At 41.8% G+C, this 14353-nt stretch overlaps 1 protein-coding gene across 4 annotated transcripts in view; it reads right to left on the bottom strand.

Annotated features, from left to right (window-relative positions):
• The window catches only part of GRHL1 (grainyhead like transcription factor 1), a 91997-nt gene that overhangs the window by 42112 nt on the left and 35532 nt on the right, over positions 1–14353 (bottom strand). For all 4 annotated transcript variants that reach the window (XM_050950780.1, XM_050950777.1, XM_050950778.1 and 1 more), the window contains exon 9: positions 1395–1553. In XM_050950780.1, the coding sequence (XP_050806737.1) occupies positions 1395–1553 (159 nt within the window). The remainder of the gene's footprint in view (positions 1–1394; positions 1554–14353) is intronic.

Genomic DNA, 14353 nt, shown 5'->3' with positions numbered 1-14353 from the left:
TCTATACTGCACACCAAGCCTGGGCTCTGACTCTAGTTTGAGCCCAACCCAAACTTCCATTTACACATAAAATAGTTTGACTTGAGTCCACAAGCAGTCAGGACCTGCTATAGGGGTTGGTCAGAGCCCCAGTCCTGCTGTGACTCTGGTCCAAGCCCTGTCTAGTTTGGAAATAGGTAAAGCTGCAGACCCGAGTCAGAAGATCTGCATAGTGCAGTATGGACGTGCTAGCCAGATTTATAATGCCGAGTAAACAGTGAGCACGAGAAACCATCAGGAAGTCTGCAAACCCTTTGTAATTTGTAATTTTTAAGATTAAAGGGAATGTTTTCGTAAGCACCTAATTCCCATTTTCAAACAACTTATGTGCTGTGGGATTTGGGAGTCCAAGTCACTTTGGGCATAATTTTCACAAGTGCCTAAGCCACTATTCTGGCTCTGCTTACAGTATAGGCCTTGCGGTGGGGCAGAAGAAGGCTGGGTGAGTGTCCATCCATGCATTATAACTGGAGTGATAGTGACAGAAATATTAAGATTTTTTTACGGTAGCCTGCACTTTGGGGTTGAGAGTTCAGAATTTGGTTGGGAGAAGACCTGTGCTCGGAGATGTGCTTTTCGCTGTGCCTGGGAAGGTCTGCCCAGATTTGGATGAGTTGTAAGCCACGAAAAATTGTCATTTGTGAAAATCTAGTCAAGTTTTTAAAACTTCACACAGTCTCAGGAAATACTCCACCTTCTACAGTGCTGCACTCACAGCTTTAGGTGCTCTACATCTGTGGAGAAAAACCAAACCATAAGCGCCAAGCGGAGCGCTCATAACTGAGGCATTCAAAATTAGTGGAGACTTGAAAATTTTGTCCACAGTTTCCCCATCAATAAAATGCTAATAATGATACTTCCCTATCTCACCAGGGCAGTAGGAAAACAAACTCATTACTGGTGAGGTTCTCAGATATTTGGATAATGAGAACAATAAGGCGGCACACAAAGAAATACAAAAATTCCATATTTAGTGATTTTTCACAAAAACAGACTTGTTCCCTATCTCAATAGAGTTTCAAGTTTGAACTGAAAACCAAGTATACAGAGTTTTTGCTGTTGGCAACTGTGACATTCAGTGTCATCTCCCAAGGACCATTCCCAAAGTCAACACTAACTGTGCCTAAAAACATTTTGCAACACTCCAGCATTCTGAAGGAAGCAAATTTTTCTGAGGTCACTTCAGCATCTCTGAAGCAATTTTTTCCCTTACAAATGCCAAACACATATGGAGTTTTCAGAGATTATCCAAAATAGCATGTGTTAGAATCATAAAGGAAAAGGTCATTTATACTAGATAGAGCTGGAGGAACTGCCTTCCCCAAGCCCTCATTTGCAAGCCGGCCTGACCTTACCTTGTCACAGAAGACTTTAATCTGGCAGTAGGCCCTGTGGACGGGTTTGTTACTCCTGTTATTGTAGCTGTAGGTGTCAATCTGAATGTTCAAGGGCAGCCCTTTAACTCCTTTCTGAGAGGAGAAATCTGTGCTGAGGCAGTTTACAGAAATAAAAACCTGCAAAAGAAGGAAAAAGCTTCCATCAGCAGCGATTAATACATTCTCAGTGTTTGCTTCAGCCAGCCATACTGAGTCACAATATAATGACTCCACTTGGGTTGGCTGTAGGATTTCAATCCTAGATCTTCAGAACTAAAACGGTGAGTTTCTACCACATAAGCTAAATGACTATTCACATGAATCAGTGGACCAGCCACTAATGGAGGTACAAAGACTCATCCTCCTAGTGTGGATTACAGCAACAAATATCAAACCTCATGCAGACTCTAGTTAACGTCTGAAGATTTTTATGTCCCAAGAAATATTTTGCCTATTGTAACCCTTTTCTAGGGGGCAGAAAACCTTTTCAGGCCTCATTTTCACTGACCAAAAGAACTGTGTTTAAAAACCTTACTTAAAACAGGAGTCAGACAGGCTTGCAGCATGCACAACAGAAATCAGTTTGGACAGTCGCAAAACCATGTTAGCTCCAGGATTAAATTCTTCTGTTGAAACTGATGAGTTTTTAAATATAGTTATTTAATACAGGTCTCAATCCAGCAAAAACCTCAGGGCATACTTAACTTTAAGCATGCAAGCAATCCCATTGATTGCAGTGGGATTACTTGTGGGTCTTAAAGTTAAGCACATGTGTAAATCTTCATGGGATCAGAGTCATGAATGCTTCCCAGCAGTGTTCCTTTTCCTGAGCTCTAGCAGGATGTTGGGAAGTAGAATATGAATCCATTTTCATTGTTCAAACTAAATGAAAAAGTTAATAGAAAAAGTAGTTTTTTAAAAATAATTTCACTTTCATAATGTAAGATCTTAGTAGTAGCAGAGGAAGGGAATTTTCTAGTTGTCCTATTTAGAGGAACACTGAATTAGTACTTCCCCAAAAGATGCACCTATTCAAATACCAGGTTCTTATACACAGGTAGTCCTCATTATCATGAGGGGTTAGAAGTAGCGGAAGCCAAAGACAATGATTTACCTGAAAGTTATGGATCAAGATCAGCCAAAGCATTAGAATGGATTCCTCCCTCCTTCCTTTCAAGAAAAAAAGATAAGAATCCCTTCCCATCCCCTAAAGAAAGCAAGGATTTCAGAGCCAGAGGCCACAGCAAGTACCTTAACCAGGACTTTGAAAAATATTGCTCCAATGTTTAACTGCAAGTTTGTTTTGCTTATAATAATAAAAACAAACTGAAATTCTAAACATCAGTAGTGAGTGAGGGACTCCTGCTGGTACTTGACTGGTACTACAATTTGCCAAGTTAAGTTTTCAACAGCTTACACAGTTTAAAAAATAAAGGTGTTTTTATGCAGCATTGTCATCATAGGTTGAAACATGTTTTACAAGTATTATAAAAAGGGGGGAAACTAGTAAGTACTACAGGTGAGTGACAAGTTATTCCTGTTTCCAAGGGATTTTTTTTATAAGAATACTGTCTGCAGCACTGAGAAGGTAGCTGAAGAAGGTGCATATCTGCACGAGATGAGGTTTCCTGATTAAATTGTTATTAAAGTTTGATTTTCAAAAATGCACATGCAATTAATATGAACTGCATGTACAATTAAGGAGCACAGCCAACACAACTGTACAAGTCAGGAGAGAGTTTCATGCAAATGGCAGTTATGAAGGTAGCTATTGGCACGCACCCTTACCAAAGTATTGCATTATCACTCCATCATTAAAATTACACAAATCAGTGTAGTTTTATGAATCAGTCCCTTAATGTCTGTTTGGTTGCCCACAATCTCTGGGAAAAGCTCTAGCGTTAAAACGTATGAACTGATCACACATTTTTCAATAAATATCTATGAATCACTATGGCAGCAACTAGTTCCACTTTTGAGAATTTTATAAGAACGAACTAACTACGGTGACCAGACAGCAAGTGTGAAAAATCAGGAAGGGGGTGGGGAGTATTAGGAACCTATATAAGAAAAAGACCCCAAAATCAGGACTGTCCCTATAAAATCAGGACATCTGGTCACCCTAGAACCAACTAATGCTACCTGATATTTTAGGCTGTGCACTGAATGGATTTTGCATGGAAGAAACAGCTAAAGCCCTATGATCCTGTCAAATTGATTCTATACACTTCTGTGCAATATTCTAAAGCAACAATGCTTCAAGTCTTTGATTTAAAGGAGGCAAATATGTAGCTAAACACCATTAGAACATTGCTGGAAAAAAGTATTAGGAGTTTCAAAAGCAAATCACCTACAATAAATTGACCAGAATGGTTTGCCAGCTTCTAAGCCACCCACTCCTCCCTGATCCCCTACAAGATGATGTGGGCATATCAACACAGCCAATATTGAGTTATTTATAAGAGTTAGTGCAATGCAGATCTAGGGCCTGTTCATGCAGCTCATATGGGTAGAATGCTCTGACTTCAAACAGATGTTTTGTCTAAGTAAAGACTGCCGGACTGGAACACCCGAGAGAGCATTCTGCATTGCATAAGGGAGCGAGTGGAGGACTTTGAGGAGTTTCCTCTGGTTTTGGATTTGTATAATGGATAATGTTGCCTTATGAGCAGAAGTGTTATTTCTGTTTAGTACGGACTTTCATTGGTTGCATGTATATAGCTTAGCCTGCCCATAATGAATGATCATTTGTGTATATCCTTGTGTCTGTATCACTGTAATGAAATACGAATCTTTAAGAGAAAGCAAGGACTGTTTTCCTCAAGAACACATGTGCAGATACAGCCATTACAACTGGTTTAATAGTGTCTTGGAACTTTCAAAAATCTGTGATTTAATATTATACCTCTAAGCTTCAAAGTGGGGAAGGGGGGGGGGAGAAGAGAATCTTTAGACTAGATGGACATCAATTCCTTAGTGCCATTTCCCTTTGGTTGGGAGGTCTTGGCATTTTCGAATTCTAGGCCTCTCTTTACAGCTTTCTTTGCATTTGCTGGGGGTGGGAGTGGGGAAGAGGTTTATGTAAATTCTAATCTACCGACCATGCAAAGCATCCTCAGCAATGAAGTCAGAAGTTTCTGTCTAGACATGTACTACATTGATGGACTTCAAAATACACATCCCCTTTTTAATCCACTAGTTCTCTGTGAATTTGCAATTCATCTACCAGGTGACAAGGATCTTTGTTCCATTTGAAAATAGCCTTCCTTTGATTAGGTCTGGCTTTAAAGGCTGAATCTATTTCTAGGACAGAAATCATCATTCAATCTTCTGCATTCTAGAAGAGGAAGAGAGAGGCCTAAACCCCAGTCTTTTCGCTCTACCCCTTTTGGATACACAGGAACCAGTCTAAACTTGTCCACATGGAGAAACTCCGCTTAATTCAACACGATGTGTCCAAACCTAGAGAGAAAGTTTCACTCTTTCCATGGCAATATGCTAGTCGTCTGATGCCAGACAGATTGCTTTAAAATCCATCCTGAATGGAGTCTACAGCTGTGTTCTTGGGAACAGTTTTTCCAGTGAAGCGTAAACTTCATTTCTTTCAGGCACTTTGTTTAGGACAGACTTGAATCAAGTTCTTAAAGAAACAAGGGTGAGTGACTGACCCAGCTACATCCCCACCCCAACATTTTCAGAAGAAATATGTAACCACAAAAGTCACGCAGCATCTTTAGCCTGTTCAGCAAGATTCCTCTTCAGCTGTCCAACCTATTTTTTCTAAGGGCAGTTCCGCATTCTTGGCTATATTAAGATTTGCTTGTTACTTTTCAAAAAGATTTTCATTTTCATCTTATCACCCAGGATTCAGCTTTAAAAAGAGACGACACTTAAAACACACAGTATCGTCAGTCCCAAATGTTCAAACCCCCTGGGGCAGGCCCCCAAAAGTCAACAGCCTGGCTTAAAAAAAATGAGATTGTTACTGAAGACAGACATTTGGGGTTATTTTTGCCTTCTTGGTTTGAGATTTTAGATTATACCCGAATCACATTTTTAAGCTTGTCTCTGCAACCAAGAGGTCCAGAACCTTACTTTTATTTTTACAGGAAAGCTGAAATTCCCTCCTAATCACACAGCTCCTGGAGCTGGGAATTTGAGGGGGGAAATACAAAATATTGCAGGAACTGTGAGAGAGAGTGTTGGAAATACTGCATATACAATTTGGTATCCAGGAAGATGCATGCGTTAACTTTTACTTTACACTTCTATAGTCCTTTCCATCAGAGACTCTCAAAAACATTACCAACAGTAATTAAGTTAGCTTCCCAATGCCCCTCTGAGGTCTGTAAGTAGGATTCCTATTTTACAGAGTGGAAAAGTGAAGCAACAAGATTAAAGCAACTTCTCCAAGGTCACAGAGGAAGCCTGTGGCAGAGCAGAGCAGAGAATCCAGATCATGACTCTCAGGCTGTGCTTTAAACACAAGACCATCTCATATCTCAAGGAAACCTAGTGTACACCTACCTTGAAATCTACAAGAAACTAATTAATTTTAATAAGTGCAGAGATCTTTTAAAATCAATTAAGAGAAATCAGTCAGAATGTCTGTGATGTGCCCTCAAGAAAGAGCAGCAGATGCAGCCAAAAACTTTTTCACACAGCTGCTTTTACTAACAAGACCTGCCTTTCAAACAAGCCAGGAAAAATGAAAAAAAGTATAATTAAAGCACAATCAAAGCACTGCAGAAGCTTCCTGGTCACTGAGTTGAAGGATGGCTTCTTAACCAAGTCCTGTGTGCCCAAATCCCTTCTCTTCAGTTTATCTTGGCACCACACACGATTCTCGCAATTTAATTTAGTTAGAAGCCTAAATAGTGGAGTTTTCAAACGAAGATAAATTATGTTCGCTGTATGCATAATAATAAAAACCAGGAATTACCGAAAAGCAACGAACAAAATGGGTTTGGAGATATTTATGCTTCCAGATCAGAGCCCGATCCAGTGTGGCAATTAATTCCTATCCCAATATTCACTGTGGTTTTATATTTTGAAATACTGCAGGCAAATCAAATCCTATTAATTTCTATTCATTCTACATTATTCTTGTACCCAGAAGAGTAAGACATGATCCAACAATTCAAAGACACATTAGGTACTCTTTTTATAGTCAGCATTCAGATAAAGTTCCAATTCTTTTCTAATATATCTGAAGGCAAAGTGCCTATAGTTTTTGATAGAAGGTTCTGCAGCCTTATTTGCATCTCTTCAGCTACATGCAAGTTTAAGCTTCCATAGATTCCAAGCCCAGAAAGGACCATTATGATCATCTAGTCTGACTTTCTGTACAACACAGGCCACAGAAATTCTCTATAATAATTCCCGAAGCGTATCTTTTAGGGGAAAAAAAAATCCAGTCATTGATAAAGAATCCACCACAATCCTTAATAAGTTGTTCCAATGGCTAATTACTCTGGCTGTTAAAAATGTATGTCTTATCTCCAGTCTGAATGCATCTAGCTTTAACTTCCAGCCAATGGATCGTGTAATACTTTTCTCCAGTCACAACCCGGAGACCAACCGGACCTCCACCCTCACCACCCCAAACTCCTGCACTGCACGTTATCAAATATTTGCTCCTCATGGAGGTACTTGTATAGACTGTAATCAAACCACCACTCAACTGTCTCTTTAAGTTACTGTACCAAAGTCTTCATTAGCTCCACATGCAGATGGCATGTTCACCAACTTACTGCGCACATGTAACATACTTCTTTCCCAACAGAATTTCCTCAGATGTGAATGGTCTTCATTGAAGACTGGCTCCTTGGCAAGTATGAGGTTTTCAGTTTAGCAGTTTTGACTTATCAAAGTTCAAAAATAAGTACTGGAACCATTTCCTTAAGGTAACGCTCTCTCTGATATGCCAGCCAATTTTAAGTTTACCTTAGAGCCAACAGACATCTGGAGATCATTTAAGCCCAGTGTGTATTTAATTCATGGAATCACATACACTGAACAGGAACTTGAAGTGTGCAAGGCACCACCAAATTTCCACTTCATAGAATATCAGGGTTGGAAGGGACTTCAGGAGATCATCTAGTCCAACCCCCTGCTCAAAGCACAACCAATCCCCAACTAAATAATCATCCCAGCCATGGCTTCGTCAAGCCTGACCTTAAAAACCTCTAAGGAAGGAGATTCCACCAGCTCCCTAGGTAACCCATTCCAGTGCTTCACCACCCTCCTAGTGAAAAAGTTTTTCCTAATATCCAACCTAACCCTCCCCCACTGCAACTTGAGACCATTTCTCCTTGTTCTGTCATCTGCTACCACTGACAACTGTCTAGATACATCCTCTTTGGAACCCCCTTTCAGGTAGTTGGAAGGAGCTATCAAATCCCGCCTCATTCTTCTCTTCTGCAGACTAAACAATCCCAGTTTCCTCAGCCTCTCCTCAGAAGTCATGTTCTCCAGCCCCCTAACTATTTTTGTTGCCCTCCCCTGGACTCTTTCCAAATTTTTCCACCTCCTCCTCCTAGCGTGGGGCCCAAAACTGGATACAGTATGGCAGATGAGGCCTCATCAATGTCGAATAGAGGGGAATGATCACGTCCCTCGATCTATTGGCAATGCCCCTACTTATACAGCCCAAAATGCCGTTAGCCTTCTTGGCAACAAGGGCACACTGTTGACTCATATCCAGCTTCTCATCCACTGTAACCCCTTGGTCCTTTTCTGCAGAACTGCTGCCTAGCCACTCAGTCCCTAATCTGTAGCAGTGCATGGGATTCTTCCATCCACTTTGGGCTCTATTCAGATGCTTAAAATACTTGGATAGGTCTCCCCCAAGCCTTGGCATGCAGAGGCTAAGCAGGTATCCCCCGGGTCTATGATACAGGACGCCCAACCCCTAGCAACTGACGTGTACAGTCAGTGGCTTATTGTGCTCTGAGCCCATTTAGCACAGTGAGGACTCTTGCAGCAGGGATGCTGTTTGGCACTGCAGCAGGGAGCACCGAGCGAGGGGAGGGGCAGCAGGTGCCACATGCTGCACCAGCCGGCACACAGGATCGCACACAGGCAACCAGTCCATTCCCTGGGCTCAGCTGTGCAGCACCATGGGATGCAGCCTGGCTGTCACTGGCTCACAGGACACGTTCTGCTCACTCAAGATGCTTTTAGTTTTTGGTTTGATTCAGTCTTTTTGCATCAATGCAGAGTATCTGGAATTCATGTGATAGAATTGATGCTATTTCTAGCTCATTAGCTAGAGGCAGGTTAAACCGTAACATGCACCTTCTTAAGGATTTCATTTGGATACTTAATTCTTCTTGACCCCCAATCCTAAAATGTTAGGGAATGTTTCTGTGTCCTCCTAAATAAGTATAACATTCGATCGAAGAGCTTACTGTGTATGTTCTACCTAGCATCTTGGGATCCTCTGGGCAGACAGTCACTATAACTAGGCTTGGAAGGATCAGGTTTTTATTGGTAAATGTTGGCTTTGCCATACACATACAAACCATCCAAAAAATATTTCCATCAATAAATCAAAATGTACAGGGGAAAAGCAGTAAAAATGCTGTTGAGAACCTAGAGTCAAAATCCGGTGATTTAGACTTATGAATTGGGCTTGTTACAAATGGACTAGCAAATGAATAGTAAAAACATATATGCTTTGTTGATTTAAGGATATTTACCTTTATGTATTTTTGACATGTGATTTGACAATTAGTGTTTTAACAGTTTATAAAATCTTAACTCTTGAATCTCAATGTCTGTCATTAAATAAATCTGACCCCCATAATTTCCTGCAACTGAACATTTAAAATTGATAAAAATCTAAAAAATGCTTAAAACAAACTTTGATATGTGAAAATTATATTTAAAAGAATTGAATTCTGACAATCCTGTCTATAACACAAGGCATGGCTGCCTCTGTTTGGATTGGTCCCCAGACCAAATACTGTTCACAGGAACACGTCTCAGCCTTTACCAACTGCCTTTGAATAAAGAGACGCCCATCGGGTCTTAGCTTGCCTTAACTTAGCTTGCTTAGGAGGCCTCCACTTGCCTTGTCTGGAGACAGTGCACAAGTTTATATAGTGTCTTTGCTGGGTTGCAGAAAGACTGTCAACACACTAAAACTATCCCTGCATAAGCACAAATGTATCTAGGAGGGCTACAGTACCTTTCTTGCCATGGTCTGGGGGATGCAAATTCCAGGCCAAGCCCCAGCCTGGGCCAAATTTAAAAACATACAGAAAGGGATGCAGAAAAGAAGCTGTGGGAACCCCTTACCACTTCTTTCAAGTGGGAGCCAATAAAGCCAGCACATTTGTCCAGATTAAATAAAAGGGTTTGAGGATTATTCAGGTAAGGACAGTCAAGCCAATTTGTTATTCTGTCTGCACTGATTCACTCATAAGATTGCTACGTCTGTGATTGTGTAGTGAGAGCTGTCATATACTACGGAGATGGAAGAGACGGATGTGCCTAGACTGACACCACTACAATTTAGGATACTCTGTCAGCATCCTGACACAAAAAGGTATTCTGGGCATGGGAAAGAGATTCTAACAGAGAGAGCTGCTGGTAGCTTTGCCTTCTGTTCATGGAGTCAACTCAGAGTCTTGCAAAAAGGGTTATATTACAACTTCTCTTGACGAATGGTTGACTAAGCAGCTTTGGGCCTGGATTCCACCCACGTCATTCATTGTCCACCCAAAGAAAAAAGCTACGTTAAAGGAGAGAGATTTTTAATGTAATACGGATGGCCCTAAGCAAGTTGTTTTTCCACGACCACCTTCCGTAAGTATTGTGAAAACAAAGAGGGAAATCTCTAAAAGACAAACTGACAACTCTTGCTGGGAACATTTTCACCTCTAAAAAGACAGCATCAAAATTGGCTACATCTTGTTTGATCTTCATGAGCACTGTTCACAATATTCATTCTTTTATTTCCCACATGCTTCATGGTTTTTGCATCACAGGGAGGGGAAGCCAGGGGAGCAGACGTGGAGATGAATGTATTGCCCACTTTTTATCTGTGGGCTTCAACACCCAAAATATGGATTGTTTGGTAGATGTGCAGTCCTATTGCATGTTCTTGGGATATAGAGTGGAGCCATAGCATCAGTCTATCCAGAATCCATGGTGGCAGGACTGGTGAAAATGGCAACAGGAGGAAAACCCTATGAAGGACATCCAGCAAGGGCATGAGAGAGAACAATACACCAACTTCCAAAGCCGAAATCTTGCCATGGAATGAGCGCGTTAGTTCAAGTTTGACAATGATGGATGTGGGGTGGGAGGGGAGGGAACCTCCCATTTTCTACAGCAAAAATAGATGATATTTCAAGACATTCAGTTAGCTCCTCTTCTAATGGAACATCCTAAGGCTGTGGGTACCTGTTACCACTGGACAGCAAAAGGTGGCAACTCCATGGAAAAAAGAAGCTTAGATCACCAAGTCCTGTGTTGTATTGCACAGGATCTGTTCTAATGCATCAGAACCTAAGTCAGAAATTTGCTTCCAGTGGTTTAGAATGAGAGAAACTTGGGTTTGCACTCTGGAATTCCAGGATGATTTATCTAAAAATCTGTTCCTCAGAAATGTGTACGTTTACTATGACTTTCTCTCCACGCTTCATAAGCTGCACTCACTTTTGCCCCAGATTTTTTTTTTTTATTTTAAAAACAGCCCTTGCTTTAACCTGACACTCTTCTTTTATTGGAAATGCAAATAGGTATTTGACTCACCATCCTCCCATTCACATTTCATGGTTTCATTCCCAACTAACCAAACCTGTACCTTCTTAATGAAGCCAAAGATGGCAACACCTTATTTTATTGAGGATATATGAATGCCATTCCAATGAACCATCATTAGAGGGATAACTCGGTGGTTTGAGCATTGGCCTGTTAAACCCAGGGTTGCGAGTTCAATCCTTGAGGGGGCCATTTAGGGATCTGGGGCAAAATAATCTGTGAGGGACAGTACTTGGTCCTGCTAGTGAAGGCAGGGGGCTGGACTCTATGACCTTTCAGGGTCCCTTCCAGTTCTATGAGATGAGATAGGTATACATGCAATATACACAGAGAAAAAGTTAAAATTGTTCCTCTAGTGAACGTCAAACAAAAATTATGCTAGAACATATTAAAATACTATCTCAGAACCACTCAGACAAAAATAAGTCTTGTTTTAAATCACAGTAAGTGATCCACCCTCTTCAGAAAAGTAAGTTCAGGGAAACAGACTCCTGCTTATTACAATACCATGGGCAGGTTCCACTGTACAGAGAACACCCATGCTAGGCAGCCTCCTGTTTCAAGAGGCCAGACCAAACTGTCTAAAAATGGTTTGGGTACGATTCTTCTCCACCTTTAGTACAGCAATTAAACAGCTGATTGTCATATAAGATGTCACTGAAGTCAGGTTTCCCTGCAACTTTCCTTAGGCAGGAAAAAGTGAAAAAAATACCCAAACTATCTCCAATTTCAGGGATCACTGTAGTGCTGTAGTCATCATGAATAGGTCGGAGTATGAACAAGAGGCTGCTAGACAACTCTCTGACACCACATTCTACAGGCCATTACCCTCCAATCCCACTGAGGGTTACCAAAAGAAACTGCACCATCTGCTCAAGAAACTCCCTGAAGCAACACAGGAACAAATCTACACAGACACACCCCTAGAGCCCCAACCAGGGGTATTCTATCTGCTACCCAAGATCCATAAAACTTGGAAATCCTGGATGCCCCATCATCTCAGGCATTGGCACCCTGACAGCAGGACTGTCTGGTTATGTGGACTCTCTCCTCAGGCCCTACACTACCAGCACTCCTAGCTATCTTCAAGACACGACTGACTTCCTGAGGAAACTACAATCCATCGGTGATCTTCCAGAAAACACCATCCTAGCCACCATGGATGTAGAAGCCCTCTACACCAGCATTCCACACAAAGATGGACTACAAGCCATCAGGAACAGTATCCTCGATAATGTCACGGCAAGCTTTGTGACTGTCCTCATCCACAACTATTTCACATTCAGGGATGATTTATACCTCCAAGACAGCAGCACTGTTGTTGGGTATTTTTGTTTTTTTTTATGGCTGACCTAGAACAACGCTTCCTCTGCTCTTGTCCCCTAACACCTCTACTCTGCCTGTGCTACACTGATGACATCATCTGGACTCATGAGAAGGAGGCCCTTGAGGAATTCCATCAAGATTTCAACAACTTCCACCCCACCATCAACCTCAGCCTGGACCACCCCACACAAGAGATCCACTTCCTGGACACTACAGTGCAAATAAGCGATAGTCACAAACACCACCCTATACCAGAAACCTACTGATCTCTATACTTACCTACATGCCTCCAGCTTTCATCCAGGCCACATCACACGATTCACTGTCTAAAGCCAAGCCCTAAGATACAACTGCATGTGTTCCAATCCCTCGCACAGAGACAAACACCTACAGGATCTCTATCAAGCGTTCTTAAAACTACAATACCCAGCCAGGGAAGTGAAGAAACAGATTGACAAAAGCCAGAAGAATACCCAGAAGGCACCTACTAGAGGACAGGCACAATAAAGATCTACAACACATCTTGAAGGATGATCCCCCACTCTCACAGATCTTAGGAGATGGTCAGTCCTCATTTACAGACAGCCCCACAACCTGAAGTAAATACTCACCAGCAACTACACACCACACAACAGAAACCAATCCCTCCAAGAAACCGCATTGCCAACTCTGTCCGCATATCTATTCAAGGGACACCATCATAGGACCTAATCACATCAGCCATGCTATCAGGGGCTCATTCACCTGCACATCTACCAATGTGATATATGCCATCATGTGCCTGCAATACCCCTCTGCCATGTATATTGGCCAAATCGGACTGTCTCTACACAAAAGAATAAATGGACACAAACCTGACATCAAGAGTCGTAACATTCAAAAACCAGTAGAACACTTCTATCTCCCTGAACACTCAAACGTGTCAAGTGGCTATTCTTCAACAAAAATACATCAAAAACAGACTTCAATGAGAAATTGCAGAACTGGAATTAATTTGCAAACTTGACATCATCAAATTAAGCCTGAATAAAAACTGGGAGTGGCTGGGTTATTACAAAAATTTTCCCCTCTGTTGATACTCACCCCTTCTTGTCAACAGCTACATCCACTCTAATTGATTTGGGCTTGTTAGCATTGACCCCTTGCCTCTCACACACACACGGTAAGGTAACTCCCATCTTTTCATGTACTGTGTATTTATACCTGCCTACTGTATTTTCCACTCCATGCATCTGATGAAGTGGATTATAGCCCACAAAAGCTTATGCCAAATAAATTTGTTAATCTCTAAGGTGCCACAAGAACTCCTCGCTGTTTTTACTCTCTGTAAAGGTTCTCTGGCAACAAATGCCAGAAGTGCTGCACATATTACTCCCTTCTATACCTTAACTTTAATGAACACAAGTGAGGGAATGTCTATGCTTCAACTAAACACCCAGGGTCAGGCTGGGTCAGCTGACTCTGGCTCACAGGGCTTGGACTATGAGACTGTAAAAGTGAGATGCAGACATTTGGCTTGGGCTGTAGCCCGGGCTCTGGGACCCTCCCCCATCCCTTCTAGGGTTCCAGGGTTGGGCTCCAGCCAGAGCCCAATCGTCTACATCTCAGTTTTACAGCCCCGCAATCTGAATGCTGCAAACCCAAGTCAGCTGATACGGGCCAGCCATGGGTGTTCAACTGCAGTGCAGACATAACCTGACCTAAGGGACACCTACCTAGGAACTGCAGGGAGCTATGCTGTTGATTTAGAAGATGGGTCTCTTTAGCCAGCACAAAGTTGCATCAAGGCACTGTACTGCTAGAGATGTCACTTGTACAGGATAAAATCCCCCAAATAA

The sequence above is a fragment of the Gopherus flavomarginatus genome, chromosome 4 (assembly GCF_025201925.1).
Source record: "Gopherus flavomarginatus isolate rGopFla2 chromosome 4, rGopFla2.mat.asm, whole genome shotgun sequence".
In the NCBI taxonomy this organism is placed as follows: Eukaryota; Metazoa; Chordata; order Testudines; family Testudinidae; genus Gopherus; species Gopherus flavomarginatus.
This window is presented reverse-complemented; position numbering and strand designations above follow the sequence as displayed.